At 39.4% G+C, this 26,896-nt stretch overlaps 1 protein-coding gene across 4 annotated transcripts in view; it reads left to right on the top strand.

The window, feature by feature from the left end:
- The window catches only part of TOX3 (TOX high mobility group box family member 3), a 109,238-nt gene extending 83,757 nt beyond the window's left edge, over nucleotides 1-25,481 (top strand). For 3 of the 4 annotated variants that reach the window (XM_060288970.1, XM_060288968.1, XM_030832924.2), the window contains exons 4-7: nucleotides 12,130-12,399; nucleotides 16,486-16,713; nucleotides 18,370-18,450; nucleotides 22,594-25,481. In XM_060288970.1, coding sequence (XP_060144953.1) covers nucleotides 12,130-12,399; nucleotides 16,486-16,713; nucleotides 18,370-18,450; nucleotides 22,594-23,319 — 1,305 coding nt within the window. In that variant the 3' untranslated portion in view covers nucleotides 23,320-25,481. The remainder of the gene's footprint in view (nucleotides 1-12,129; nucleotides 12,400-16,485; nucleotides 16,714-18,369; nucleotides 18,451-22,593) is intronic. The other variant, XM_060288971.1, reaches the window with a different exon arrangement.
- The last annotated feature ends 1,415 nt before the right edge of the window (nucleotides 25,482-26,896 follow it).

Below are 26,896 nucleotides of genomic sequence, written 5' to 3'. Positions count from 1 at the left end.
CTGAAATGAAATGAAATCATGTTGAACAAGTTTTGAATACCCACAGTGCACCAGGAGAAGAAAAATCTGCAGCCCTAGAGGCTTGAGAGAGCAGCTGAACGATTTATCTCTATGCTATTATAGCCTTTGCCAGCATTCAACATTTCTTTTTTTTTTTTTCTTATTTGGCTTAAGTACTTAATTCTGCAGGTAGCAGTAAATGGGAAAATAAAATGCTGTTCAGATTTAAAATGACAGGACAGGAGTATGTGCAGGGGACTGATAAAATATCTTGAATAGAACTGACCTTTCATGTAGCTGAAAGTTACTGGGGGATTCATCCTCATAATTACCATATAGATTATTTTTATTTCTTTCCTGCAATGAAACATTTCAGAGAGCAGTAGTGCTGATTGAATGAAAATTGAACTTGTTAACATTCTTTTCAGCTTAGCCTGTTGTACATAACAGAAGGTTAGCTTTGATGAATTTCAAAATTCTCTTTGATATCCAAGAAACAGACAGTAACATAATTGTCTCTAGTCTGATATTTTGTATGCCCCCCAAAAGAGAATTTATAAAACACACTGATAATTCACATATTTTTTCTTCGTGCATTATGTTTCGTGTTTGGAAGAGCGACGTTTTCTGTTTGATGTTGCTTTGGACTTGATTGCGATAGCACATGTTTATAGAGAACACTACTGGTGCTCTGATAATATCAAACATAGTACTAGAAAATTGACAAAGATGGAAGTAAGGGAGCTAAATTTGGGTATGGCAGTCTCTGTACCCGTTAAGGAAAGAGAATGAGAGAGAAAAAAGTCCTACAGAAGGTATGCACACAGAGAAGAAAAGTACCAGCTTTTAAAATATTCACAAAGCTCTTATGTCATAATCCAGACAGACATCATTTTTGATCAGAAAAATAAGAATGTATCAAAATAATACTCCTAAAATTACCAGGCTTATTTTAGAAGTTTTGATTTTTTCGTACAGTCATTTAGTAGGGGTCTAATTCTGAATTATTTTTATTTTCACAAAATAACTTTCATGCCATTTTTGTACTATCCAAAATCTTACGTTAAGAGAAATCGCAGACTTTTCAATTAATACATCGTTTTAGCAATGTAGCTTAATGTGTTACAGATAAAACAGTTATTTCATGGGTCATTAATGTGTTTAATGCATGGAACGTTCTATTAAAACAAGCCCTTATTATTGTTATGGACAGGTTCATTGCCATTGTCAATAGAGGCGGCAGTGCTAAATTCCACAGGACGATTACCATTTAGCCATTGGGGGGACCAACAAGTTCTCATACAAATTGAATGATTAACTCAGTAATGTTTATTTTTGGTCAGGTCATGGTCGAAACGTATTCTTATTGTAAATTAACAATAGAAAAGGCACATCTTACATAAGTAAAATAACTCACTTTGAGTGGAACGGGACCTATCTGTGCCAAGCCCAAAGTATATAATTAAAACCATATTAACTCCAGCAGACATTTGCTGAGCACTTACTAGGTGCTATATATTGTTCTTAATCATTAGAGACCGATCATTTATCAAACTGAGTTCTCGGTCAGCAGTGTCTCTTCCATGTAATACAAAACTTCGGAGTCTGATGACTGCTTCAAAGAGGCATGCTGTCCAAAGTCCACCTTAATTAACTGTTGCTACACCTGGACAATCGTCTACCCCAAATACCCAAGCCACAGACATTTTACGAGCTGCCTTTTTTGGTAGAGCAAATAACCTTGTACCATACACGGCTTAAAAGAAATATCCTTTATTCTCTGCCTGGAGAGGCCTACTGACCCCAAACGTATGAGTGTTGTCTTTAAGGTTGAGTTAACTTCAGGATCATGTATTAAAGGAGGGGCGTGTTCGAAACTTCTACAAAACCCAGTTAGCTCTTGTGAAGGGCAACACGTGATTACTTGGTTGATTTATCCCATTCAAGGAAACATGTTATTAAAAAGTTAGGCTATGGTTTATTTCCCTGTAGCTTGTTTTTAACATATATATACTCTACAGTTATAATCTTCTGTAGCGTTGGCAGTATTTCCCTGTGGGTTAGGGACAGAAGACACACCATTCTACATCACTCAGATTCCCAAATAAAACTGGCTTGATGGGTCAAACAGTTTTTAGAGGGATGAGAGTTACTCCTGTACTGTGGCCTCACTTGTCACCCTTAGAAACGGTCTCCTTTGCTCGTTTACGGCCTGTCCTGTCCCCTCATCTGTCTCGTTTGCTACTGTCATCCTCAGGCCTGGAACAGTGTCTGGGCTGGAATACACGAGGCTCTCAATAAATATTATATTTGTGGAATATATGAATGAATGAAAGGATAATGAAAGAATATTTAGTTGTTATTAAGAACGTACCTTAATACTAAATAAAAATGGAGGTGGGGAGGAGGTTTAAAGTATCAACAGCTGTAAAAATGGAATTCCTCTTTAAAATTTTAATTTAGGATTGAATAAAATCAACACAGAGCTGACTTCTTGGTAAAACAAAGGAGTTAGAGGGTACATAAGAAAATACCATTGTTTTATGATAAACTTGAAATTTTTATTTTGCTAAGAAACTATTAACTTTGGGGAAGACTGGTTTTCACAAAACTTTCATGTGTAGGTATGTTTGATTATAACCCTGAGAGTAGTTATTAAGTAAAAAGTATCTATTTCGGTGCAGATATTTTGATAAATATAACCTTTAGGGTATGTAGGTCTGTAATTATCATTGGTGTATTTGGCACGACTGTGTTTGTTTCAGTTTCTATTTGGGTTAGGAATGCACTCGCTATGCGTAAATGTTGATTGATTGTTTATTTGGAAATAAAATTTTAACCTCGCTATAGGACATAACTAAATAATGGAGCACAAAATTACTGGATTTCCTATTTGTAGTTCTCTGATATTTATTAATACAAAGCAGTTTTTATTACTGATAATTAATTACTCCATTTCTCAAGAAATATTGATTAAAAAACCACATAGTGAAAATGTATTTAGTCGCACTTTCTAATATATTTGGGTTATTTGCTTCTTAATTAGATGTTACCCTTTATTATAAAAATCTGATATTACATTGTTACAGAGAATATTTACTTGTAAATGTAGACGGAAGGTGCATTAAATACATTTGCATGTTAGATTTTTAAAAATCCTTTGTGATAAAATCGACTCAGACGGAAGTAAGTATCATTGAACTGAGTAAAAATATCAATAGATAAAATAGAATAAGGGGTGGTACTTAAAATTTTAAAATCTATTCTAAAGCTTATATCTTACATTTGTAAAAGAAACAAAAACTCAAAACAGGAGGATGTGTGATTATGTGTCACCAAGTATGCATCACAAAGATAAATTCTGGCACGGGAAGGAAAGGGAAATTCATTCTGAGAGGACTTCGTGGAGGGACAGGCCCGAAAGTAGGAGTGAAAAAGATTTGAATATGTAGAGGAGGGAGAGTTTTCTTGGCTAAAGAAATAAGAGCAAACCATTCCCATCCCCCCAAACCCCACATATTTTATATGAAGTATGGACATGGTAATATAACACGGTGATTTGCACAGTAGGGACGTTTTTTCCCCTTTCCGTTCTCTTTCAATCTTAAGTCAAGAAGGAAGTCTCAGTTTGGGGCTAATGAGTCTTTCACGTCTCTCTCTCATCCTTTTTAAAAAAGAGAGCAGAACTCTGGCTCAGAACCTTAGGCAGGTCTGCATATTTAGATGGACTGTAATGGAATTATTCAGTATTTCCTTTACTTAGTATTTATCTGGCATTCCGTTGATTATGGTGATTCCAGTTTTTAATTTATGCTAGTGATTTAAAGTTTCCTTTTGAATATAAAATTATTCAGATATTTAACCGTTCACTCAAATGATTAACGTTCAATAATAGACTGGATTTCAGGCAATTTAAGAAAACGGGGGACCTCTACCCCAAATTTCCCGTTCCTTGGTTTCCTGTTTTAGAAAAAACAAAAGACAAAGAGGCTCTTTCATCAGGTAGAGAGAGAAGCAAGCCTCAGCTGAGCACTCCCCCTACCAAGACAGGGACAAACCATCAAGGCATTGTTGCGCAAAGGCTTCGTTGAATTGTACTTATAGATAGAAGGCAATGTGCTTCCTGTTAGAAGTCCATGGCCTGCCCATTCCGAATGACCTTTCTGACTGCAAAAACTAATCCTGAGTACTCTCCAAAACATAAGTTGAGGTATTAGGCTATATATTTATACTATTTATAATTAAATCCAAGTTGTCCACAATTGATGGATGCCCATGAAGTACGATCAGTTAATACTTTCTTTTTTGAATTTTATTTTATTTATTTTTTACACAGCAGGTTCTTATTAGTGATCTATTTTATACATATTAGTGTATACATGTCAATCCCAATCGCCCAATTCATCACAACACAACCCCCAGCCCCTGCCACTTTCCCCCCTTGGTGTCATCTATACGTTTGTTCTCTGCATCTGTGTCTCTATTTCTGCCCTGCAAACCAGTTCATCTGTACCATTTTTCGAGGTTACACATATATGCGTTAATATACGATATCCGTTTTTCTCTTTCTGACATACTTCATTCTGTATGACAGTCTCTAGGTCCATCCACGTCTCTACAAATGACCCAATTTCGTTCCTTTTTATGGCTGAGAAATATTCCATTGTATATATGTACCACATCTTCTTTATCCATTCATCTGTCGATGGGCATTTAGGTTGCTTCCATGACCTGGCTATTGTAAATAGTGCTGCAGTGAACATTGGGGTGCGTGTGTCTTTTGGAATTATGGTTTCCCCTGGGTATATGCCCAGTAGTGGGATTGCTGCATCATATGGTAATTCTATTTTTAGTTTTTTACGGAACCTCCATACTGTTCTCCATAGTGGCTGTATCAATTTACATTCCCACCAACAGTGCAAGAGGGTTGCCTTTTCTCCACACCCTCTCCAGCATTTGTTGTTTGTAGATTTTCTGATGATGCCCATTCTAACTGGTGTGAGGTGATACCTCACTGTAGTTTTGATTTGCATTTCTCTAATAATTAGTGATGTTGAGCAGCTTTTCATGTGCTTCTTGGCCACCTGCATGTCTTCTTTGGAGAAATGTCTGTTTAGGTCTTCTGTCCATTTTTGGATTGGGTTGTTTGTTTTTTTAATATTGAGCTGAATGAGCTGTTTATATATTTTGGAGATTAATCCTTTGTCCGTTGATAGGATTTTTTTTTTTGATGTGGACCATTTTTAAAGTTTTAATTGAATTTGTTACAATATTGCTTCTGTTTTATGTTTTGGTGTTTTGGCTGCAAAGCATCTGGGATCTTAGCTCCCCGACCAGGGATGGAACCCGCACCCCCTGCACTGGAAGGCAGAGTCGTAACCACTGGACCACCAGGGAAGTCCCCTGATCAGTTAATACTTATTGGAATGAGTAACATCACTGGATAGGTCCCAAGCCTTTAAACTTTGAGTGGCATCCTTCTACATCGTGAACAAAATCTAGGATGGATTACAAGGCCTGTTACTTTTGGCCATTACTTGCCTCTCCAGCTTCACAGCGAGCCTCGCTTTCCCTGGCCAGTAACGCTGACCTCTCCCTTACTTATCCGTGATGCGCTTCCTTATGCTATGTGACTTTGTACAAGTTCTTCTTCTCTGCATACGATGCTCTTCCCTCTTTTCTAGCTCAGTTAGCTTCTTCTCTTCCTTTACACCTCACCCCGGTGGGTCACCTCTGCAGGGAAGCATCCCCTGATTTCCCCACCTTGCATGATCTGGCCCATTCCCATCTCTCCGATCCCATTGCATTTCGCTGTTTATCTTGCCTACCTGGCTCCCACCTCTGCGGGTCTCCTTTCCATTTCTTAAGAGTGCCAAGCCCTCTCCCACCTCAGACTTTGCATATGCTCTTCCCTCTGCCAGGAACATACTTTCTCCTCATTTCCTGATTAGCTTCTCCTCATTCTTTAGGTATCAGCTCAAAAGTCATCTTGGAGAGGCCTTTCTTGCTGACTTAATCAAATGTAGCTACCCTCCCCAGAATAATTTTTTTTTGTCTAGCTTATTTTTTTCACAGTATCACAGTTTGAATCTTGTTTATGCACATGTGTTCTGTTTTCACAGACAGAACCTAATCTTTGGACACTCCCTCCTCCTCCCCCTCAAGAAGATGATTTCCATTATATTTGTCTAATAAAGTCATTCTCAAACAGGAAAGGGGGAGATTTTGCCCATCAGGGGACATTTGCCAATGTCTGGAGACATATGGTTGTCACAACCTGTGGGGCAGGGGAGGCTACTGGCACCTAGTGGGTAGAGACCAGAGATGCTGTTAAGCATTTACAATGCTCAAGGTGCATTGTAAACAAAGAATATGATGCGTTCTCCCAACAAAGAATTACCCAGACCAAAATGTCAATACTGCAGAGGTTGAGAAGCTCTTATCTAATATTATCAATTGGAAGACAGAGTGAGATAAGAAGAGAGAATGAGTTGTTTCCAAATGATGAACAGTTTAGCAAGTGATACAAGTAAACTCTCCACATGAAACATAATTGTGAAAGGAGTTGAAGAAGCTACCAGCATTCAGTCCTTATTGTTGGATGCGCTAATAGCAATCTCTTATAACCCACTAGTTGCTTTGCCTTTCAGTGATCATTGGTAAATATTTCAAGGCTTAATTTTAATAAGTGAAACGTAATGATTTACAAAAATGCATTAAATTTCTTTTTTCTTAATGTACAGTGTGGGGAAATACAGTCTATATCTGTGTAATACCATTTTTAAAAATTAATTTATTTATTTTTGGCTGCGTTGGGTCTTGTTGCCACGCGGGCTTTCTCTAGTTGCGGCGAGCAGGAGCTAATCTTCGTTGGGGTGCACGGGCTTCTCATTGCGGTTGCTTCTCCTGTTGTGGAGCACGGACTCTAGGCACACGGGCTTCAGTGGTTGTGGCACGTGGGCTCAGTAGTTGTGGCTCGCGGGCTCTAGAGTGCAGGCTCTGTAGTTGTGGCACATGGGCTTAGTTGCTCCGCAGCATGTGGGATCTTCCCAGACCAGGGCTTGAACCTGTGTCCCCTGTATTGGTAGATGGATTCTTAACCCCTGCGCCACCAGGGAAGTCTCAAAAATGCATTAAATTTCTTAGAGCTATATCCATGGTTATACATTTTCTTCTCATGTCAGTACTACTAGGAAAAATGGTGAGCTATTTTGGAGGAGTATATATGAATTATTCTTGCTTATACTTTGTTATAGTAAATTCATCAGTCCCTTCTAAATTAGAGTCATGTTTAAAAGAATCATATGGTAATTTTCTAGTTTTCAAAGATATCTGGCCTGGCACATAGTAAGTGCTCAATAAACACTTTTCAACTGAGCTGACATCTTTCTCTTTTTAGGTAGAAATCCTAAGATGCAAGGAAGTGTCTTTTAAAGGTTACCTTTTTTAAAAAATAGAAAATGATTGGAGATTTTCAGGATCGTCAGCTTCCCCAAGGAAGTTGTTAATAATTGGTGGCCCTAAAGGAACTTGACTCTCTAAAGAGATAACTTTCACCATTAATCTTATACTGTAATCCTTATTGGAGAGCTGTGTACCGTGGTAAATGCTAGCACAATTTGATGCATTGATTATGTGGTTCAGAGGTTACTTGACAATATTTTAACGGTCCTTGGTGTATGGTCCTGTGGGAGATTAGAAAAGGTGCGCCAGCATTTTTTGGATCTGAAGACCATGCAGATGGCTCTAAGTTTTGGCAAGACCTTAGCCCCACCACCAGTATGGTTCAGGAGTGGTTTTCACACTGTCCCTGCTTCAGGAAAACCCATTTTTTCTTGGTGAAATGTTGTGAGGAATCTCAATTTATAAAGCAAACGAAAACTGAGTTGCTTTTGTTAAAGGGGGATGGATGGTGGCAGTGCAGAACTCAGAGCCCCATTCTTCTCTTTTTCCGTCAGTACGTGCTTCCACTGTGGTGGCACCGTGGCTCCCTAGAGCACAGTTTCTCCATCAAGCAGTCACCAGCTAGCTCGGTAGCCTAGGGAATCACTCTTAGCCAAGAATAGGTATAATAGTATCTAATTCAGAAAGTTAGAGGATTGAATTGGAAAATGCATATTAAGCTTAGCACAAATCCTGGCCCCGAGTAAACATACAGTCAATGTTCCTTGTTTGTGAACCTTGGCTCTTTGTCAACAGGAACTCTCAGGCAACCAGGTCCATCATAAAGGCATAAATTGCAGGTGGAATTCAGGAAGAGCTGATAAAGCCAAGAAAACTAACTCCTTGGCCTTCTGTGTGACCATGAGATTCCTCTGAAATACTGTAGGTCTGGGATGCATCAGTCAAGTACCTATACGTGCTGATGTTCATGGGCATAGAAGTAAAGAAAACAAAGTGACTCCTCAGTTAATGAGAAAACTGTGTAAGTCGTATCCTCATATGTCATGGCCATGCCAGTTAACTAATTTATTATTATTCAGTCAGAATTAAAATACTCTAGAGTGGCCTGTAGATATTTTAAAATACTTAGATTTAAAGAAGTCTGAAAGGACTTTTAAAAAGCCTTCTGAAAGATGTATTTAGAGACTAAAATTAAGAATAAGATAGCTTAAGCTCAGGCAGCTCAATATCAAAAATAACCCAAAAACCCAATCCAAAGATGGGCAGAAGACCTAAATAGACATTTCTCAAAAGAAGATATACAGACTGCCAACAAACACATGAAAGGATGCTCAACATCACTAATCATTAGAGAAATGCAAATCAAAACTATAGTGAGGTATCACCTTACACCAGTCAGAATGGCCATCATCAAAAAAATCTACAAACAATAAATGCTGGAGAGGGTGTGGAGAAAAGGGATCCCTCTTGCACTGTTAGTGGGAATGTAAATTGATACAGCCACTATGGAGAACAGTATGGAGGTTCCTTAAAAAACTAAAAATAGAACTACCATATGACCCAGCAATCCCACTACTGGGCATATACCCTGAGAAAACCATAATTCAAAAAAGAGTCATGTACCAAAATGTTCATTGCAGCTCTGTTTACAATAGGCAGGACATGGAAGCAACCTAAGTGTCCATCAACAGATGAATGGATAAAGAAGATGTGGCACATATATACAATGGATAAAGAAGATGTGGCACATGTATACAATGGATAAAGAAGATGTGGCACATATATAGAATGGAATATTACTCAGCCATAAAAAGAAACAAAACTGAGTTATTTGTAGTGAGGTGGATGGACCTAGAGTCTGTCATACAGAGTGAAGTAAGTCAGAAAGAGAAAAACAAATACCATATGCTAACACATCTATATGGAATCTAAACAAAAAAATGGTTCTGAAGAACCTAGGGGTAGGACAGGAATAAAGACGCAGACGTAGAGAATGAAGTTGAGGGCACGGGGAGGGGGAAGGGTAAGCTGGGACGAAGTGAGAGAGAGGCATGGACATATATACACTACCAAATGTAAAATAGATAGCTAGGGGGAAGCAGCCGCCTAGCACAGGGAGATCAGCTCGGTGCTTTGTGACCACCTAGAGGGGTGGGATAGGGAGGGTGGGAGGGAGATGCAAGAGGGAGGGGATATGGGGATATAGGTATACATATAGCTGATTCACTTTGTTATACAGCAGTAACTAACACACCCTCGTAAAGCAATTATAATCCAATAAAGATGTTAAAAAACAATAAAAAGAAAAGAATAAGATAGCTTAAATCCCAGGAGTCGGGGGCTGGAAGTGACGTAAGCAAGAAATGGTGGAACTTTAAAAGAATGCGGAAGAGTGGACAGTCAGCTCAGATTTTTGAAGAGAAATAGCTAAATGTGTGAAGAATGCTAATAAAAAGAAATTAGGACAAACTGGTAGCGTAAAATCCACTTTTGCCATACAAGTCTGCAGAAGGATGCCTGCCCGGAGAAGGTAATATTTTAGGAGTAGTGGAAGAGGATATTGTCAGTGAGACAAAGAAGAGTTGGGGTTCTTCTGATATGAGTGACACATTTCTCCAGGATTCCACAGGAATTTGATAACTCAGAAATCATTAAGAAGTGGAAAATTTATATGTTTAATATTAAACCCTAGCAATTAGCTACAGACTATTTTAACTACTTGTGTCTCCTCGTTTTAGTTTTTCCTAACTAGAGTGTTTTAGTTTTTGCTTCTTTTGTTTTGTTAAATGGAAAAAGTTAAGATGCTTCCCTCCTTGCCCCTCCAATCCAATCCGATATAATGTAACCATTGTTTATACACTTTTTTTTTTTAAACAAAAAGGGTCTGTACTCTGTTTTGCAACTTGCTTTTTCACTTGCTATATCTTGCATTTCACTCTAGATTAGTGGTTTTCTAGAACTGGGAGCAGTTTTGCCCTCCAGGGGGCAATGTCTGGAGACATTTTTGATTGTCATGACTGGTGAGGGGAGGGAGGTTGCTACTGGCATCTAGTAGGTGGAGGCCAAGTTTACTGTTAACATCCTGCAATGCAAAGGACAGCTCCCACAGCAAAGAATTGTCTGGTCCAAAATGTCATTAGATCCAAAATTGAGAATCATTTCTCTAGGTCAATACACATAAATCTAATTCATTATTTTAAAAAGCTTCATAATACTTTGTAGTATGGTCGATCATGATTGATTCAACTAGTTTCCTACTGATAGCTCTGGCTTCTTATTTAGTGGCATTATAATATTTAATATCAAGAGATCAAACGCTCCAAGTTACAATTCATTTGTTTCTTTAAAGAGCAAAATAAGCCTTATCAGAAAGATTCAAAAGAGGAATTCATAGGCTTGTGTATAAAATTAGATTCTGGGTCACTGTGAGTCAGGAGAATTTGGTTTCAAGAAAATCACAGACTCACTCTAGATGACAAGTCTTAAAGTAAGTCATTTGAAAAGCATGTCTTCATTTTTTGATTTTTTGGAATTAAAAGAAGAAGAAGAAGCAACTCTAAAGCCTTTTACATGACTGCCCAATACAGAGAAGGCTACATTTCAAGTGACAGCAGTAACTTTCAGAGAAGCTAATTCTGATTGTCTTTACCTCCTCCTTATACATATTTTTTAAAATTCATTAGTATATTAAATCAGATGGGTTGAACAGAAGAAAACAAAGCAGGTTTAAGATGAAAAAAGTGATATCCAATCCTGAGGACATGGAATGACTTCCAAGTGTCGTTGACAATGTAATTCAGAATTGGAATGACCCTCTGGTTAACCACAGAGGGTTTTACAGAGAGGGTGCCCTGAAGCAAACAGATGCTTGCTCTGTGCTTCTCTAGCCCATCCTCTCTATATGGCATATGCATGCCTGGGAGGATAAAATAGAGAACTGATTCTCCCCTTTTGCAGAGCTGGGGAAAGGGTAGTAGAACCAGAACTGTGCAGGAGAAGGATGGCAAACCAACTGGTGAGCCTGAAAGGGTTAGACCTCTGTTTCCACCCTTTCCTTGTCATCAGTTTCCTCAGTACGAAGCAAGAGGTGGCTGTTTCTCTTCCCTTTGCTCGTAGTGTTTTGTTATCACTTAGTTAAGTCATCCAGTGATAGTTCTCTGGTGCAGCAGACTAGGCTGGATAATTTGGGCTTTGTGCTTTTGACCTTTCAGCTTTCTGGCATGAGTCCTTCTAATTAATAAATTAATAACTAGACAATTAATAGCTATCCTGAGATAAGTCAGATCTATCAAAATTACAAGTCAAACCTATCTAAGGAACTGCTGACATTATAAGTTCATTGTTTTTTTTAATTGAGGTATAATTGACATCTAATATTACATTAGTTTCAGGTGTACAGTGTAATGATCGGATATTTGTATATATTGCGAAATTATCACCACAGTAAGTCTAGTTAACATTTGTCATCATACAGTTACAAAAAAGATGTTTTTTTTTATTGTGAAGAGGACTTTTATGATCTATTCTCTTAGCAGCTTTCCAATATGCAATACAGTCCTGTGACCTACAGCCACCATGCTGTGTATTACATCCTTATGATGTACTTATTTTGTAACTGACAGTTGGTACCTTTTGATCCCCTTTCCCCATTTCGTTCCCAACCCCTGTAAGCTCACTGATGTTTGGGAAAACTAAGAATTCCCCCCCTTGCTGTTGCCCCTTTAGGATCAGAGCCACACCCAAGTTTCACAATACCGTCAGGATCCCTCCCTGATCATGAGGTCCATCATCCACATGACGGATGCTGCTCGCTCTGGGATCATGCCTCCTGCCCAGCTCACCACCATCAACCAGTCTCAGCTCAGCGCCCAGTTGGGGTTGAATTTGGGAGGTGCCAGTGTGCCCCACACGTCTCCTTCACCTCCAGCGAGCAAATCGGCGACTCCCTCCCCTTCTAGCTCCATCAATGAAGAGGATGCTGATGAATCCAACAGAGTGAGTTAATTGCCTTTAGTATATAGCCTACCAGAGAATTGGGAATCACCCCATGCGCATGTCTTTGAATTTCATTCACAGTAGTACCTTCTTTTGCTTCATGGATTTGGAGTAGCATTTGAATTTATGGTGGTTTAATTTTTTTTCTTCACTCTTTTATGTTTACTTATTTTCTGTGGAAAGTGTATTCAACTGAAAATTGGAAGATCTGGCTTCTCCTATTAGTTGTAAGGCATTGAGTAAGTCACTTAACTCTTGTAGGCTTAATTTTCCTAAATCAGCAAAAGGGAAGGCTTGCACTAGACTTTCCAGAAATTCTGAACTGCTCTGGTTCTAAGTTAATGTCCAGGTAGGCAAGTTTCATCTGGTTAGTTGGCTGAACTGCTGCCCCATTGGACAGTCTTGCACCTTTGATGAGGTTTATCACGTAGTGAGTTCCAATCGTTTTACATCTTTGCTTTTGTCAGGGAAATGACACGTGATTCAAATATGCACAGTGTGAAGTAAAAATTTAGTTGCAGGTATGACTTTTCTGAATGCCTAGAAAAGTATTCTGTTTCACTGAACTTACTTGTAGGTACACAATTACTCGTTCCTCATTTATTAATTATGTGTGGTACACTTACTCTGTGCTTGGCGTTTTACTGTGTTTTGGTGATACAAAGATTTCTAAGAGAGTTATTGCCCCTGGGACTTTGCACTGGGAACAAATAGCAATGTTTAAAACTAGCTCCAGATGTGATTAGAGGTATAATTGATGTATTTGGTGTGCTGAGATGGTCATCGATTCTGCTTAGGAGATTGATATGAGGAAGCCTTTATTGAGAAGGTGATGTTTGAATTAGGTCTAAGAGGATACATAAAAGTTTGTGAGGCAGAAGACAGAGGCCAGCATTCTGGTAGAAAGAGCAATGAAATTACATGTCCATTTATGGGTGTCATGAGCAGTGTGACATGGGGGAAGAAAGAAATGAGTTGAAGAAAGAAATGGCTGAAATGTGGTAGCCTTTCCCCTGTTGGTAGTTGAGAGCTGATTAATTATTTGCATAGAAAAATGGCATAAGCAAATTTATGCTTTAGAAAGATAACTTGGGCTGTATATAGAATGTGTTATAAAGAGAAGGACCAGAGAGAAGGAACTCAATTAAAACGTCCTTTTGTTATGAAGTGTTTGCTTTTATTTTAGCAAAGGAACGCATGGACAGGAGGTACCAGTTTAGTGAGACATTCAAGAGAAAGAATCATCTCTTAAGGTTTGGTGATCCCCTGGAATTTGAAGGAATAAAAGGTACACGGGGTTTTAGTTTGAGAGCCAGCGTAGCTATCAGTAAATGGAGAGGCTCAACCTAGGAAGAGAGGGTGTTATTTTTTTTCCCCACGGGGAAGATGAGAGTTTGACATGGTAGGGGTTGAATTTGAGTTGCTTCCATGTGAGTCTAGAACTCAGTCTGTTGGAGATGGAGCTATAGATTTGGGGACCATCTGCACGTAGATGTGAGCACATAGAAGTAATCAGGATTTCTCAGAGTGCGCAAGGAGCGAGACAAGGCCAGAATATTGAGCATCACTGATTTTTACCTTGAGCATCATTTACGTTTAAATAGAAATGGAAGAAGAGGAGCTAGAAAAGATTGTGGGTGATGAAAAGAGGAGGGAGTTTACCTGAAAAGAGGAGAAATGTTGCAGGGATTTTAAGAAAGAGGACTTGGTCTATCCCATTATGTTAACTCCCCACTGGACACAGGGTGGGGAAATGCACTTAGCAGTCTGTGTTCACACTCACAAGGACTTCAGCGGGATGAAGTGGAAAGTAATAAAGAAACTCGAGGGATGTGTATAAGATACAGCTGAGTTATAACTGGCTATTACACAATTCAAATGGAGTCCTTTCATTTGTCTCACATTTCTACTGACCTTAATAATTACCTCTGTATCAATCTGAAATTGTCACCTCTAAAGAGAACCTTTTATGTGACTCTTAGCTTGTTCCATTTTAAGCCAGGGTCTAGGTTTTGTGTAAAGACAAGGAATCCAGTATATCTCTTAAGCAACTTAGCTGAAAAAGGAAGATTAACGTTATTGTTGATTATGTCTTTTGGGCAAAGCTATTTCTCCATTTTTTCACAGCCCTTTGAGTCAACTATGCAGAAGTTTCTTTAGGAGAATTAATTCTGAGCTTTTATTTACACTGTGAGGTTCTTCATTTTGGGTTTATTCTCAAAAGCTAATGATGATTAAGGCAAGTCATGGTTGTCCAAGAAAGACGTCAAAGGTTGTCAACACTTGAATGTTTTTTCACAAAGAATGAAATAGAACTCTTCTTATTTAGAAAAAGCTTTACTGGAAATAACTTTCATCTTGCCATTGGTCAGGGTATTGTTGGCGGAAACGGTGCCAAATTCTCTTCCAAGGAAAGAATAGAGTTGTTTGACTCAGAAAAATCTGTGTATATATTTTTTTTCATGTGGCTTACGTAATATTTTTTCATTGAAGGAAAACTTGGCTCCAATTGAAGCTCTAACTGAACAGACATCTGACTCCCTTGCAAGTTCAGATTCATTAACTAGATTAAACAAGTTGCACTTATTCTGAGGATTTAGAAAAAAGACTCTGAGGTCTACAGAATTTTATTGAATTAATCGTGTGAGTTATGAAAGATGGCATTTTGGAGGAGAGGTGAGATCTAGCTTAACACCTACTGAAGTGCATAAGCTACTGGTATAAAGTATGGGTGTGGTTATCACTCAGTACAAACAACAGGCCCACCAACAAGTAGGCTCTTGGTTTCCTAACACCTTGAGGGTTCAGAGCTCTCAAAGAAAAGTTACTTATCCATTTCCTCCCTAAGAATGCTAGTAATTGGATTAAGTTCCCAATGACCCTCTTTCAGAAAGTAATGATACTCTTGGAAAATTTGAATTAAGATTCAAGACTCAAGGCCATTAAAAGCCAATCTGTTACTACTTGAATCTATCTCTGTTGATCTTGCCCAAGGCTGGCTTTTAAAACAGATTCTGTCAAACACTTCAGCATTCTTGATGAAGTTAACGGCAAAATTATCTCCAATATAGTCATATCATAATCTAGGGGGAGATAAAACAAGGTTGATAAATCATTTGCCCTGCTTCTCTGATGAGTATGTTATATGACTGTTGAAATTAGATGGTGGTAGCAGGTGAATACTGGAGCTCAGTGGTATATAAATGAGGGGAACTGTACCCATGTCATCTCTATAGTTTCAGTTTCAGAGTTCATTGTGGATATGTGTGAGCGTCTCTAGGCCAGTATTCTTGTGGGCAGGGTTACTTACTATATGTAATAATAAACATCGCCTTACTAGTCTTCTTTTTAGCCTTGGTGATTTTAAGTATCTACTGTTGCGGCTCTTTCACAGGTTTTTAATTTTATGAAGAGTGTCCATTTCCTTTCTAGCTCTACTTAGAGTTTTGACATTTTTACATTTCTTGTTATCCTATTCTTTAGGAAGTTTTTATTGTTTTAGAAAATAAAAGTGACCTTTCCCTTATTGTGCGAGCTTAGGGATTAGAGCTAATTTCCATTTGAGTTTCCGGAGACCATTAGCAAAGTAATATTCTGGTAAAATAAAAGACCAAGCCTCAAAAAAATCAATTCAGACCGATCATACGTATGGTATGCCTCTATGGCTAAGGAACCTTATATAAAATATCTGAATATGATCAACATCCTCAATAGTATTTAGGTTTACTTCTAAAACCTTTGAAAATGTAAAATATTTTGTTTATGGGTACATGTGTAGCCCATATATATATATATGGCATTACTCGGTACAGAGCGTTCTGTTTTTCATTATTCATAATTGCTATTTAGAGCATATGTTGCGAATGTATTGAAGATACTTCTGGGTCTCATTCATCAATGTTCTAAATGCTAATCTCTGCTGTCCAGTTAACTCTAAGCAAGCTTACCCCTCCCCCACACTTCGTGGTGATTCATCTGTTGATGATGTTTAACAAAACTTTAAAAGAACGATTGGGGACCTGAGTAAGTCTTTCTGCATTCTCTGCAAGTACATTCTAGGCAGTGAATTTTCTTCCTGCTTTGCAGGCCATTGGAGAGAAAAGAGCTGCTCCAGATTCTGGCAAGAAGCCCAAGACTCCAAAGAAAAAGAAAAAGAAAGATCCCAATGAGCCACAGAAGCCAGTGTCAGCATATGCCCTGTTTTTCAGAGACACACAGGCTGCAATTAAAGGTCAAAACCCTAATGCAACCTTTGGAGAGGTCTCAAAAATCGTAGCATCTATGTGGGACAGCCTTGGAGAAGAACAAAAGCAGGTGAGGCAAAGATCCATCGTGGTCATTGCAAGATGATTCTTTACACCTTTTCTGAGTGAATACATCCACTTAATATGACTGCTTCTCATGAAAGCCTTTCTAAGCTATGGAATTAAAAAACACACACACATAAATCCAAACCACGCTGCAGTTATATGGATTTCTCAGTTCCCTTAAGGGTGTGTGTTCAGAACCCATTCAGAAGAGAGTTGGAGGAGATCCAGGCAGTATCCTGCAAGCATAAACTTTTGATGATCATCTTTTCATTTTAAATAATGTGGAATTTTTCCCCCCTTTGTTAAAAAAAGGCACTACAAAGGGATTAGGTCCATCCTGCTTGCCTTTTTTTTGATCATCTTTCTGAACTCTTGTGCTCTCCTGGGGGGTTTCCAAACTTTGAAGCTGACTCTGCGTGTCTCATTATTGTCATCGGGCATTTGAAATTTTATTCCAAGTTCATTTGAAAGCGTGGCTATATGAGAGGTATTGAGAGATTAGCCATGCTGGTGGGAGACACTTCCTCAAGGTCCCGCTTCCCATCTTCCCCCGTGCAAGTCCTCCACACAAATGGAGAGAAGAATGGTTTCCTTGGGGCTCAGTCCTCCCCTGGCTCCTTGCATGAGCTCCAGTGACCATTCATGGGCGTTGATTTTCCATATCCTCACAAGAATAGACCCCTATTAGTAATAAACCAGAATAATTGTTTCAGGAATAAGGAGTGGAAAACCCTTGATTTTCTTTTTCTTTCTTTCTTCCTTCCCTCCTTCCTTCCTCTCTCTCTCTCTCTCTCTCTCTCTCTCTCTCTCTCTCTCTCTTTCTTTCTTTCTTCCTTCCTCCTCATTCCTACCAACTGGTTACCTTGGGATGGTGCAGCTGTAGAATCTGCCTGTTTGTTGGCACTGAGCTTCATGCTCTATGCGGCAGACTGATTTTCTACCCTAGAAATGTAATCCTAAGGGGGCTGGCAAACTGCTGCATCTAACTTTTAAATTCTGGAGAAAAGGAGAGTTGCACTTCGGTATAACAGCCAGCCATCAGACAGCACGGTTTAAGAAAAGGAAGCCCAAATGAGGTTTAATATACTGGAATATATATGTATATATATGTAACTCACTGGTCTCACTAATGGAAATCTTTCATCTTTCACGATCTCTGATTTTTCTTGTTTTTTCTCCAAAAGAAAACCCAGGTTGAAAGGCCTCCATCTTACCTCTTCTGTCTTCACACACTTTCCCTATTATTGTTGGTTTTTCATCCTCTGGTTTGTTTCAGCTTAGAAATGGGTGTGAGGGAAAGAAGACATGGATGGAGAAGTTCCTTAACTTTCTATAATTTAAACCATTTGCTGCAAATTTCATCCTTGTTACCTTATTTACTGCCCGAACAGAAGGCCCTTAGCTGTTACTCTCATGAATTCTATGCTGCAACCGGAAATCTTTTTCTGTTTGCCATAGTAAACGTCAGAGTTGTGCCCCAGTGGGGGTGGCAGGGTTTCATTTTGTTTTAATATCTGTGTGTGTGTTTCTACATTTAAAAATCAAAGCCAGGGAGACCAACTTTTTATGTGAGTTCTGTTGCGACGTAATTTGCCCAGCAGTTATTTTATGGCTGAGAATGTGTGTGCTAAAGGTGGTGCTAATTGTGGTCTTTTAATAGGTCTATAAAAGGAAAACGGAAGCCGCCAAAAAAGAATACCTGAAGGCCCTGGCTGCGTATAGGGCCAGCCTCGTTTCTAAGGTAAACCCAGACCGGGACGGCCAGTCTCTGAGAGAGTTAGGAGCCCTGGAGGATTGAAATCATAAATGCAACTCCTCTTCGAGTTGATAAAAAAAAAAAAAAAAGCATCTCGAACAACTCATAAGCTTATTTGTTCCCATTAGAGATCACCCCAAGGATGGCATGGAAAATAAATGTTCATTCAAGCTGATGTTTCCGGGAGTCACTGATCTCTATATATGTATGTTGAAGCTATTTAGACAGATTTCAAACAGCCCCTTTCTTCCCATCGGGGACTGAGATCTGTGTTGATGTCCTCTATTTAAACTGAGAAGTATGTTAGGCATTTTTGGACATCAGATCATCAATTCTTCCATGGTTGCATTGTAGAGGATATAATATAATAGAGGATGTTGCGTTTTTGACCAAACTGTTCCACATCATATAAATAAATAAGCCTCATGCTTATTTAAGATAAAATTATGCTCCAAGTACTTTAAAAAAGACATGTATACATGTATTATACATAGAATATACACTGGGCCCTGATGTATTATAAAATGCAACAGTAGTCCAAAGCAAATGTCACTCTGGATTACTGTTACCTTGATCCAAAAGGAGCATGAGCTGTTACCTTATATGTTTAACATTTAATTAACTTTGTCCTTAGCCTTTCTAGAATTTAGAGAGGCTTTGGGGAGGATAATGTGAACTAATGTTTTTGCTCGTGATGTATTTCCCCTGGCAAGCAGAGATTCCATTTCATTGTCATTGTTGTTGCCTCCGAGTACCACATAGGGCCTCAGGGCATGGTCAGTGTTGCCGGGCAGAGCCATTTAAAAAGGGTTTAGCCCTCTTTTCTCGTCTTCACCAGAATTGTAAGATCCACCGCTGGCAGCTGCTCAGAACCAGATCAAGAGAGGTACTCCTATACCTCGTAGGTATAGCTCTTAGGACTCTTCCCACCTCATTAGAAAGAGAAAACATTCATCAGGTCCGTAGCAAAAGTTTTTTCTGAGACTCTGGAAGGTGCACATTGAGAGATATACCTATTCTGGATGGGGATTTGCACATTGGTAGACTGTGTGGGCCACAGATGTTAAGAATTGAGGTGTGCTTGGTGGCTAATTAGACGGAGTGACATGAATAGAGTAACAATGTGCATGTACTTCTCGCGTGGATCGTTTATTCATTCATTTACCTAGAAGCAGGTGCAGGTGATCTTTGTGCATTAGAGCATGAATAATTGATCATACATGGATTTAAGCCAAGAGCCAGTAACTCAAAAGGCGTTCTGGAAATAGCCTCCATGATTGGGCTGATCAGGTCTGTGACCGACTTAGAAGGGATAACTTAAACGTTTTACATTGGATACTAAAATCCGATTCGGAAATGTTTCCAAATGGATTGATTGATTACATTGATTCTAAAAAACTATTCAATAGGATGGAATTTGAAAAGAATAAATCCAAATTGTTTGGGGGAGGGGTGTTTTTGTTTTGTTTTTTTCATTAGGTCAGTGCAGTTGAGAACACCCTAAATTTATAGTCAGAGACATGACAGGCAACTAAAATAGTCCTTGAGGTCTAAATTTAGAATAATTTCAACCTGAACCCAAAGTGTGAAATAGCTGCTAATATGGTGATCTCACAGGAAGCAGCATCTGACTGTACAATTTGCTGATTAGATCACGTCTAAAGAATTGGTTCCCAGTGGTTGACCAATTGAAGGCCCTCTAGCAGGTTGCCTCCATGATGGTAAGGACCGAAAATCCAATAATACTTAAATAATTGAAAGAATCATGGAAGCAAAGATTTGGAGCAGTATGATTTTGGTCCTCAAATATAAGAGCCATCATGGAAGGGAAGCCTAAGCTTGATCTCTGTGCCCTGGATGGAAGAACTCATCCAAGGAGTGAGGTTACAAGTGAGCGAGATTTCAGCCTCAACGTTAGAAATAATAAACATCACATGTGCATTTAACTTAAGTCTCTACAATCAGAGCCCGCGACTTTCCCTTAAGATGTGACTCTACTCTCACTTTTTTTTTTTTTGCGGTACGTGGGCCTCTCACTGTTGTGGCCTCTCCCGTTGCGGAGCACAGGCTCCGGACGCGCAGGCTCAGCGGCCATGGCTCACGGGCCCAGCCGCTCCGTGGCATGTGGGATCCTCCCGGACTGGGGCACGAACCCGTGTCCCCTGCATCGGCAGGCGGACTCCCAACCACTGCGCCACCAGGGAAGCCCTACTCTCACTTTTAATCTTCACAACAACCAACAAAATTAATAGAAACTTAATTTTCAACCATGAGGGAGTAGACCCGGCAGACGAGCAGGAGCTCTTCACAGCCATCCACCCTTTTCCATTCTGCACTAGGGGAGCATCTCATAGGCATAATGGTGTGATTGCCCAGGTGTTTAAATATAGACTCTTCTTGTAGTTTTTCCTTAAGACTGGCTTGGCAATTTTTTAATATTAGAGTATATAAAATAATGTTCATGTTTATATGTAGAAGACTGTGTATATTCTACTTTGTGGGTGATTTAATGGTTGTTTTTAAAGATAATTATGAGTATTTGCAGGTTTCTTCTTACCCAAAGGCTTCAGAACACGAGCCTCCAGTAATATGCAGCGCCCCCTGAGCTTTTGTACAAAACCAGAGAACTGTCCACCGATGGACGGAGCTTTACGCTGATCAGGTGTTCAAACAGAAGCCATCGGCCATGGCTTTTCCTACCTTGAGTGATTCTCCATGTAAGGTCACTCCTCAGGTTTCTTCTAATAGTAGATTTTATAAATGTGAGTAGTAAAAATCTAGAAATAAATATTCAGAATCATTAAAGAGAGTGGATGGCAGCTTGATGCCGCCAAGGTCCCCCCCATACACAACCCCCTACAAAAAAACCAAATTTTATGAAGAATAAGAGGAAAAAATAGTCTTTAAGAGGAATTACTCCAATCCCAGTTGCATTTAAAATAATTTATTTTTGTGGAGGTAATTATGTGTTTTTAGTACAAAATATATGAGGCAGTTTCTCTCCATGTTGAGCCCCAGGTCATTTGTTTATCTTATAACAGGTTACGCAGTCACATGAGTGCTGAAATTTCTCCCTTTGTGTATGACTCCTTTGCTAAATTTTGGAAATCTTTGAAAATATTTGGTAAACTAAAAATATTTCTAAAGTTGTAAAGTACTTCAATTTAGTGTCTCTAAAGAATTCAGTTATGTTTTTCTTATACTCAAGTGAGCACTGTTATAAATAATCGTGGCTTTGATTATTATATACGGGGCTTTGAAGTTTTCTGGTAACAGTTGTTTTCTGGTAGTAGTAATTGTTAATTAATGAAAATAGCTAACATTTACGAAGTGCTTTTTGTAGGCCGGGCACTGTTCTAAATGCTTGATAAATATGAGTTAGTTTAATTCTCACAACCTCTATACAAGGTGAATACCATATAACACTATTTTATAGATGAGGAAACTGAGGAACAGATGAGTGAATTAACTTGCCCCAAGCCACAAAGTTGTTGAGTAGTAGAGCTAGATTTGAACTCAGGCAGTCTATACTCTGTTGTCTTTCAAAATGGTTCTTGCTGGTGACATTAGTTCAGACTTAAATGCTAAAGAATTGTTACTCTTAAATATATGTATCAGTCATCTTTTACTACAATAGTGCTGTGTAACAACCAGCCCCAAGCCCAATGACTTAAAAAGATAAGCATTTATCCCAGAAAGTGCCAGTTAACTAGCTGGGTCTTTAAATCTCAACCAAGACTCGGCAGGATCAGCTAGTCCTGCTCGTCTGTGTGCAGTCAACCTCAGGGGGTTGGTGCTGGACTCATACACCTATGTGGCAGTTGGCTGGCAGTGAGCTGGCTCTTGAGTGGGTAACTGGGCCACATGGCTGTCATCACGAGGTGGTAGGTTCTGACAGACACAGACAGACAGAATATGAAGCCTCACTTCCATCACATTCTGTTGACCAGAGCAAAGGTGCCAGGCCAGCCCAGATTCAAAGGGTGGGGGGTGTCACTCCACCTCTGGAAGGAGCTTTAAAGTCACATGACAAAGTGCTTGGGTTCAGGGAAGCATGAATAATGGTGGCCATTTTTGACATCAATTTACAATACTAAAAATACCCCAACCTTCTCCCCCAAAATGCAGGCTGCTGCCGAATCAGCAGAAGCCCAGACCATTCGTTCTGTTCAGCAGACCCTGGCGTCCACCAATTTGACCTCCTCCCTCCTTCTCAGCCCTCCGCTGTCTCAGCACGGAACAGTGTCGGCCTCCCCTCAGACTCTCCAACAATCGCTCCCTAGGTCAATCGCTCCCAAACCCTTAACCATGAGACTCCCCATGAACCAGATCGTCACTTCAGTCACCATCGCAGCCAACATGCCATCGAACATTGGGGCTCCACTGATCAGCTCCATGGTGGGCTCGGCGTCCTCCACCCAAGTGAGCCCTTCAGTGCAGACCCAGCAGCATCAGATGCAGCTGCAGCAGCAGCAGCAGCAACAACAACAGATGCAACAGATGCAGCAGCAGCAGCTCCAGCAGCACCAGATGCATCAGCAGATCCAGCAGCAGATGCAGCAGCAGCATTTTCAGCACCACATGCAGCAGCACCTGCAGCAGCAGCAGCACCTCCAGCAGCAAATCAACCAACAGCAGCTGCAGCAGCAGCTGCAGCAGCATCTCCAGCTGCAGCAGCTGCAGCACATGCAGCATCAGTCCCAGCCTTCTCCTCGGCAGCACTCCCCTGTCACCTCCCAGATTACATCCCCCATCCCCGCCATCGGGAGCCCCCAGCCAGCTTCTCAGCAGCACCAGTCACAGATACAGTCTCAGACACAGACTCAAGTATTATCGCAGGTCAGTATTTTCTGAAGACGCACGTGGCAGGCGGATTTGCGCCTCTGGAGGAGAGTGGCGTCCGAGAGTAAACCATGTGTGGCTGCAACTCGTGAGTCGGTGTTGGTTATGCAGAAATGTGTAAAAGATCACGCGGTCCTCTCAAGTGTCTATTAGATAGGCAATAAGAACTACAGTGTAGCTGAAAATCATCTTCTAGCTGACTCTAAACCACTTTGTTTTTAAACAAGAAAAGCTGTGCTCTTTTATGTGATGCCTTTTTTTATTTATTCAGGCTCTACCTACAATATGTGAATCAAACCGTTTAATGAATCCTGGGACATACTGATGATTATAATAAACTGGCCTCTCTGAGTCATAGCAAATGGCCTTATTTCTCCCGAAGTGAAGAAATCACACTTCAAGGCGATTGGAACTTCCGAAGCCCTAAAAATAAAAAGCACAGTCGTAACTACCTGAAATACGAAAATCCAGTTTCATACAAACATTTGTATGACGTCAATCGTTGATGGCATTTTTTTGTCATGAAAAACATAATGTAAATCACAGACTTTTGCCAAAGCTCTTATTTTTTTTCCTTAAATCTCTCCAGAAGAAAAAAAAAATGCAAGTGATTAGTTTCAATTATTGACTCCTTTTCACTTTTTACCCATGACTTCTCCAAATCAAACCACAGTATATGTTGTAACAATATCTATGACCACTGTTAGCCCATTATATTCATTCCAATTAGAAGAAAAGAATGTGAATATTATATTCTGTGTTTTGAGTGACAAGTTTCGAAAATGAAAAACACTGTATTTTTAAAAGGGAAATGCACTTAAATGGAGACAGTTATTACAAAAGTTAAGATTTAAAAAAAAAAAAGAGCAAGAGTTTTTATTATGATGTAATACCGGTAGAATATTTAAAAGGCGCACCACATCTGAATAATCAATGTAAATATTTTCTTTCAAAGTTGTAAGTTTTCATATCATGTGTTGTAAAGTTTTCATAAACAAGGCTTTAACGTAAACACTGGTGACATAAACCATTCATTGCTACGTTGCTTATTGTGTTTTTATGCTGTTTTATACTTTTTTATGAGTTATGATAGCAGCAATTAAGTTGTTTGTATTTTGCTTAACTAAAACAAAAATGCTTTTATCTTGCTATAGAATAAACACATTTCAGTAAAAACTGCAGACTGTATTTTGATGCAACAACCAGGCAACTACTGTTCACTTTTCAAAATAAAATATGTCAAATTTCACTTTGGGTTCCTTGAATATGTAGAAGATGGGGGGAATAGGTCCCATACCAACCTGTGTTTGAGCCCAAGCACCTTCTTCCATTTCCAACTGGAAATAAGAGATTCATAGCCAGGAATGTGGATTGCATGGCCCCAAACCAGAGCCTGTAAAAAAACAAATAAACCGTTAGAAACGGAACCATTAGTGGAATTCCCTGGCGGCCCAGTGGTTAGGACTCCTCGCTTTCACTGCCGAGGGCGCAGGTTCGATCCCTCGTCAGGGAACTAAGATCCCGCAAGCTGCACAGTGCGGCCAAAAAAGGGGAAAAAAGGAAAAGAAATAGAACCATTAGAAGTTTTTTATGATTATCATTTTGTTAAGATGCAAGGGCAAGGTAAGTATAGAGGAAGAAGCACTTGTCTTCTATTTGGGGCTTGGACTAGCTGGCACTGTGTTTTTATTGCTGTTAAAATAGATGGTGAATGCTAATTCTTAAGCCAAAATAATTATTTCAGTGCCCATTTCTTCCCCCCTTTTCCTGCTCTGTAGTGACTCCTCTTTGAGAACAGTGTGACCACTATCCCCAGTTGTCCTGCATGATTAATTACAGCATCTGTCCTGTCAGAAGCTATAATGAAGAGGTCTTGATAAAAATTGCAAATTACCACTGGCAACAGTCTTCAACTGCTTATGATAAAATGAAAATTAAAAACAGCAAGTGTTAACCCTGACCAGAATCCTAATCTGGAAAAAATTAGGGTGTGAGTAGTGGTATCCATGGCTACTGTGTGCAAGACATTCAAAAAATAATGGAATATGGATTCCTCAAAGTTGTTGTATTTCAAAGAATATTTACTGTATGTTGTGGGCTATGAATAATGAATTCAGCTTTCAATATTTCATAATCTTCTCATCCCCTGCATTATGTACAAATATTGAACAGCAAGAGATTCTAATTATAAATTTATAGATTTCTGGCTGTAGGAAAATTTATGTCTAAATTGAAGCTTTTCGTAAGATGTATTAGTTGACAGGTATCAGTGTTCAAACAGTCTAAGAATGATGCCTAATCGCATCTACAAGGGAGCAATTGTATTCCACAAAGAAATGAGCTGCTTGCATCAAACCCATCAGAAGCAGAGCTGATGGTAAAAGATTTTCTGTGAATTGAAACTAACATTACATAACAATAAGAACCATTTTATATTCTGTTGTGAAACCTTTAGACAAATGTCTTCAAAATTAATTGCTAAACTACATGTGACAGTAATTGTGTATTAGTTCTGTAATTGTCATTTTGAAAACCCATGAAGTATTGCTCGGAAAAAAAATGTCACTAGTGATAAGACTGAATTGCAAATGAAGTCTGTTTTCAACTGTTTGCAGTTAGAAGCAGGTGTTGTATCATCTATTAAATGATTTTTATAAATCTTGGGTTTTATCACATCTGATTAAATACTGCTAAGCCATTGATGGTCAATTTCAAGGAAAAAAAAACAGCTTAATTACTACAGTTTAAAGCATTAATCACCAGGCAAAACTATGTCTTGAAAATGTCAAAAAGCTTGAATTGTGAAAAGAATTCCCCAACCTTGTTACCATATTATTCTCAGGATCCGATAAGCGCATTATGAGTCAACTTGTATTTCACTTTGTACACAGGATTGGTTCCTATTTCTGAGACATAAGTAAGTACGTGGTGTACTTTTACAGGTCAGAAATGAATCAGGGTAATGAAAAATAGGCATGAGCAATGTGGTATCTGATTAGCGGGACACCTAAATGGCCTAACTGCTTTCCCTCTTAAGTGGTCCACAGACATTAACGAGGCTCCCCCCCTCACCCGGTCCTCCACCACACACCTTTTCTCTCCCCTGCCATGTGCACACTATTTTATTACTCTGGCTAAACAGACTCTCTTTTTTGCATTAACCTGTCCTGCCTTATGATGAAAGAAGATAAGGAGTTTTCGTTTTTAGCTGACACGGGGTCATTAGCTCCCAACTCAAAGAACAGAAGCTTAAATGCCTTCGTGCAGCATAATTTCTGCAATATATTACCACCCGACGGAGGGTTGAAAGCGTTCTAGACAGATGGATTAATATCTCAAGTTTAAGTAGCAGTCCTCTGCTGTGTCCATTCAGACATCTGAATGGTTTCTTTCCCATTTCTCACTTCATGGAGCATTTTTCAGCACTGGACTTCCATCTAACCTTTCCTTCGCCCCCGTCCCCACCCCCTTTGTCTGGCTTTTGTTTTGCAACAGCTGTTATTATCGTTCTTGGTCAGCTGTGATTGCTAAAGGCAAAATAGGACCAGATGGTGTTTTGCTATGCATGAATGCGCGGTACAGGACTCGG

The sequence above is a fragment of the Globicephala melas genome, chromosome 19 (genome assembly GCF_963455315.2).
Source record: "Globicephala melas chromosome 19, mGloMel1.2, whole genome shotgun sequence".
Lineage (NCBI taxonomy): Eukaryota > Metazoa > Chordata > Mammalia > Artiodactyla > Delphinidae > Globicephala > Globicephala melas.
This window is presented reverse-complemented; position numbering and strand designations above follow the sequence as displayed.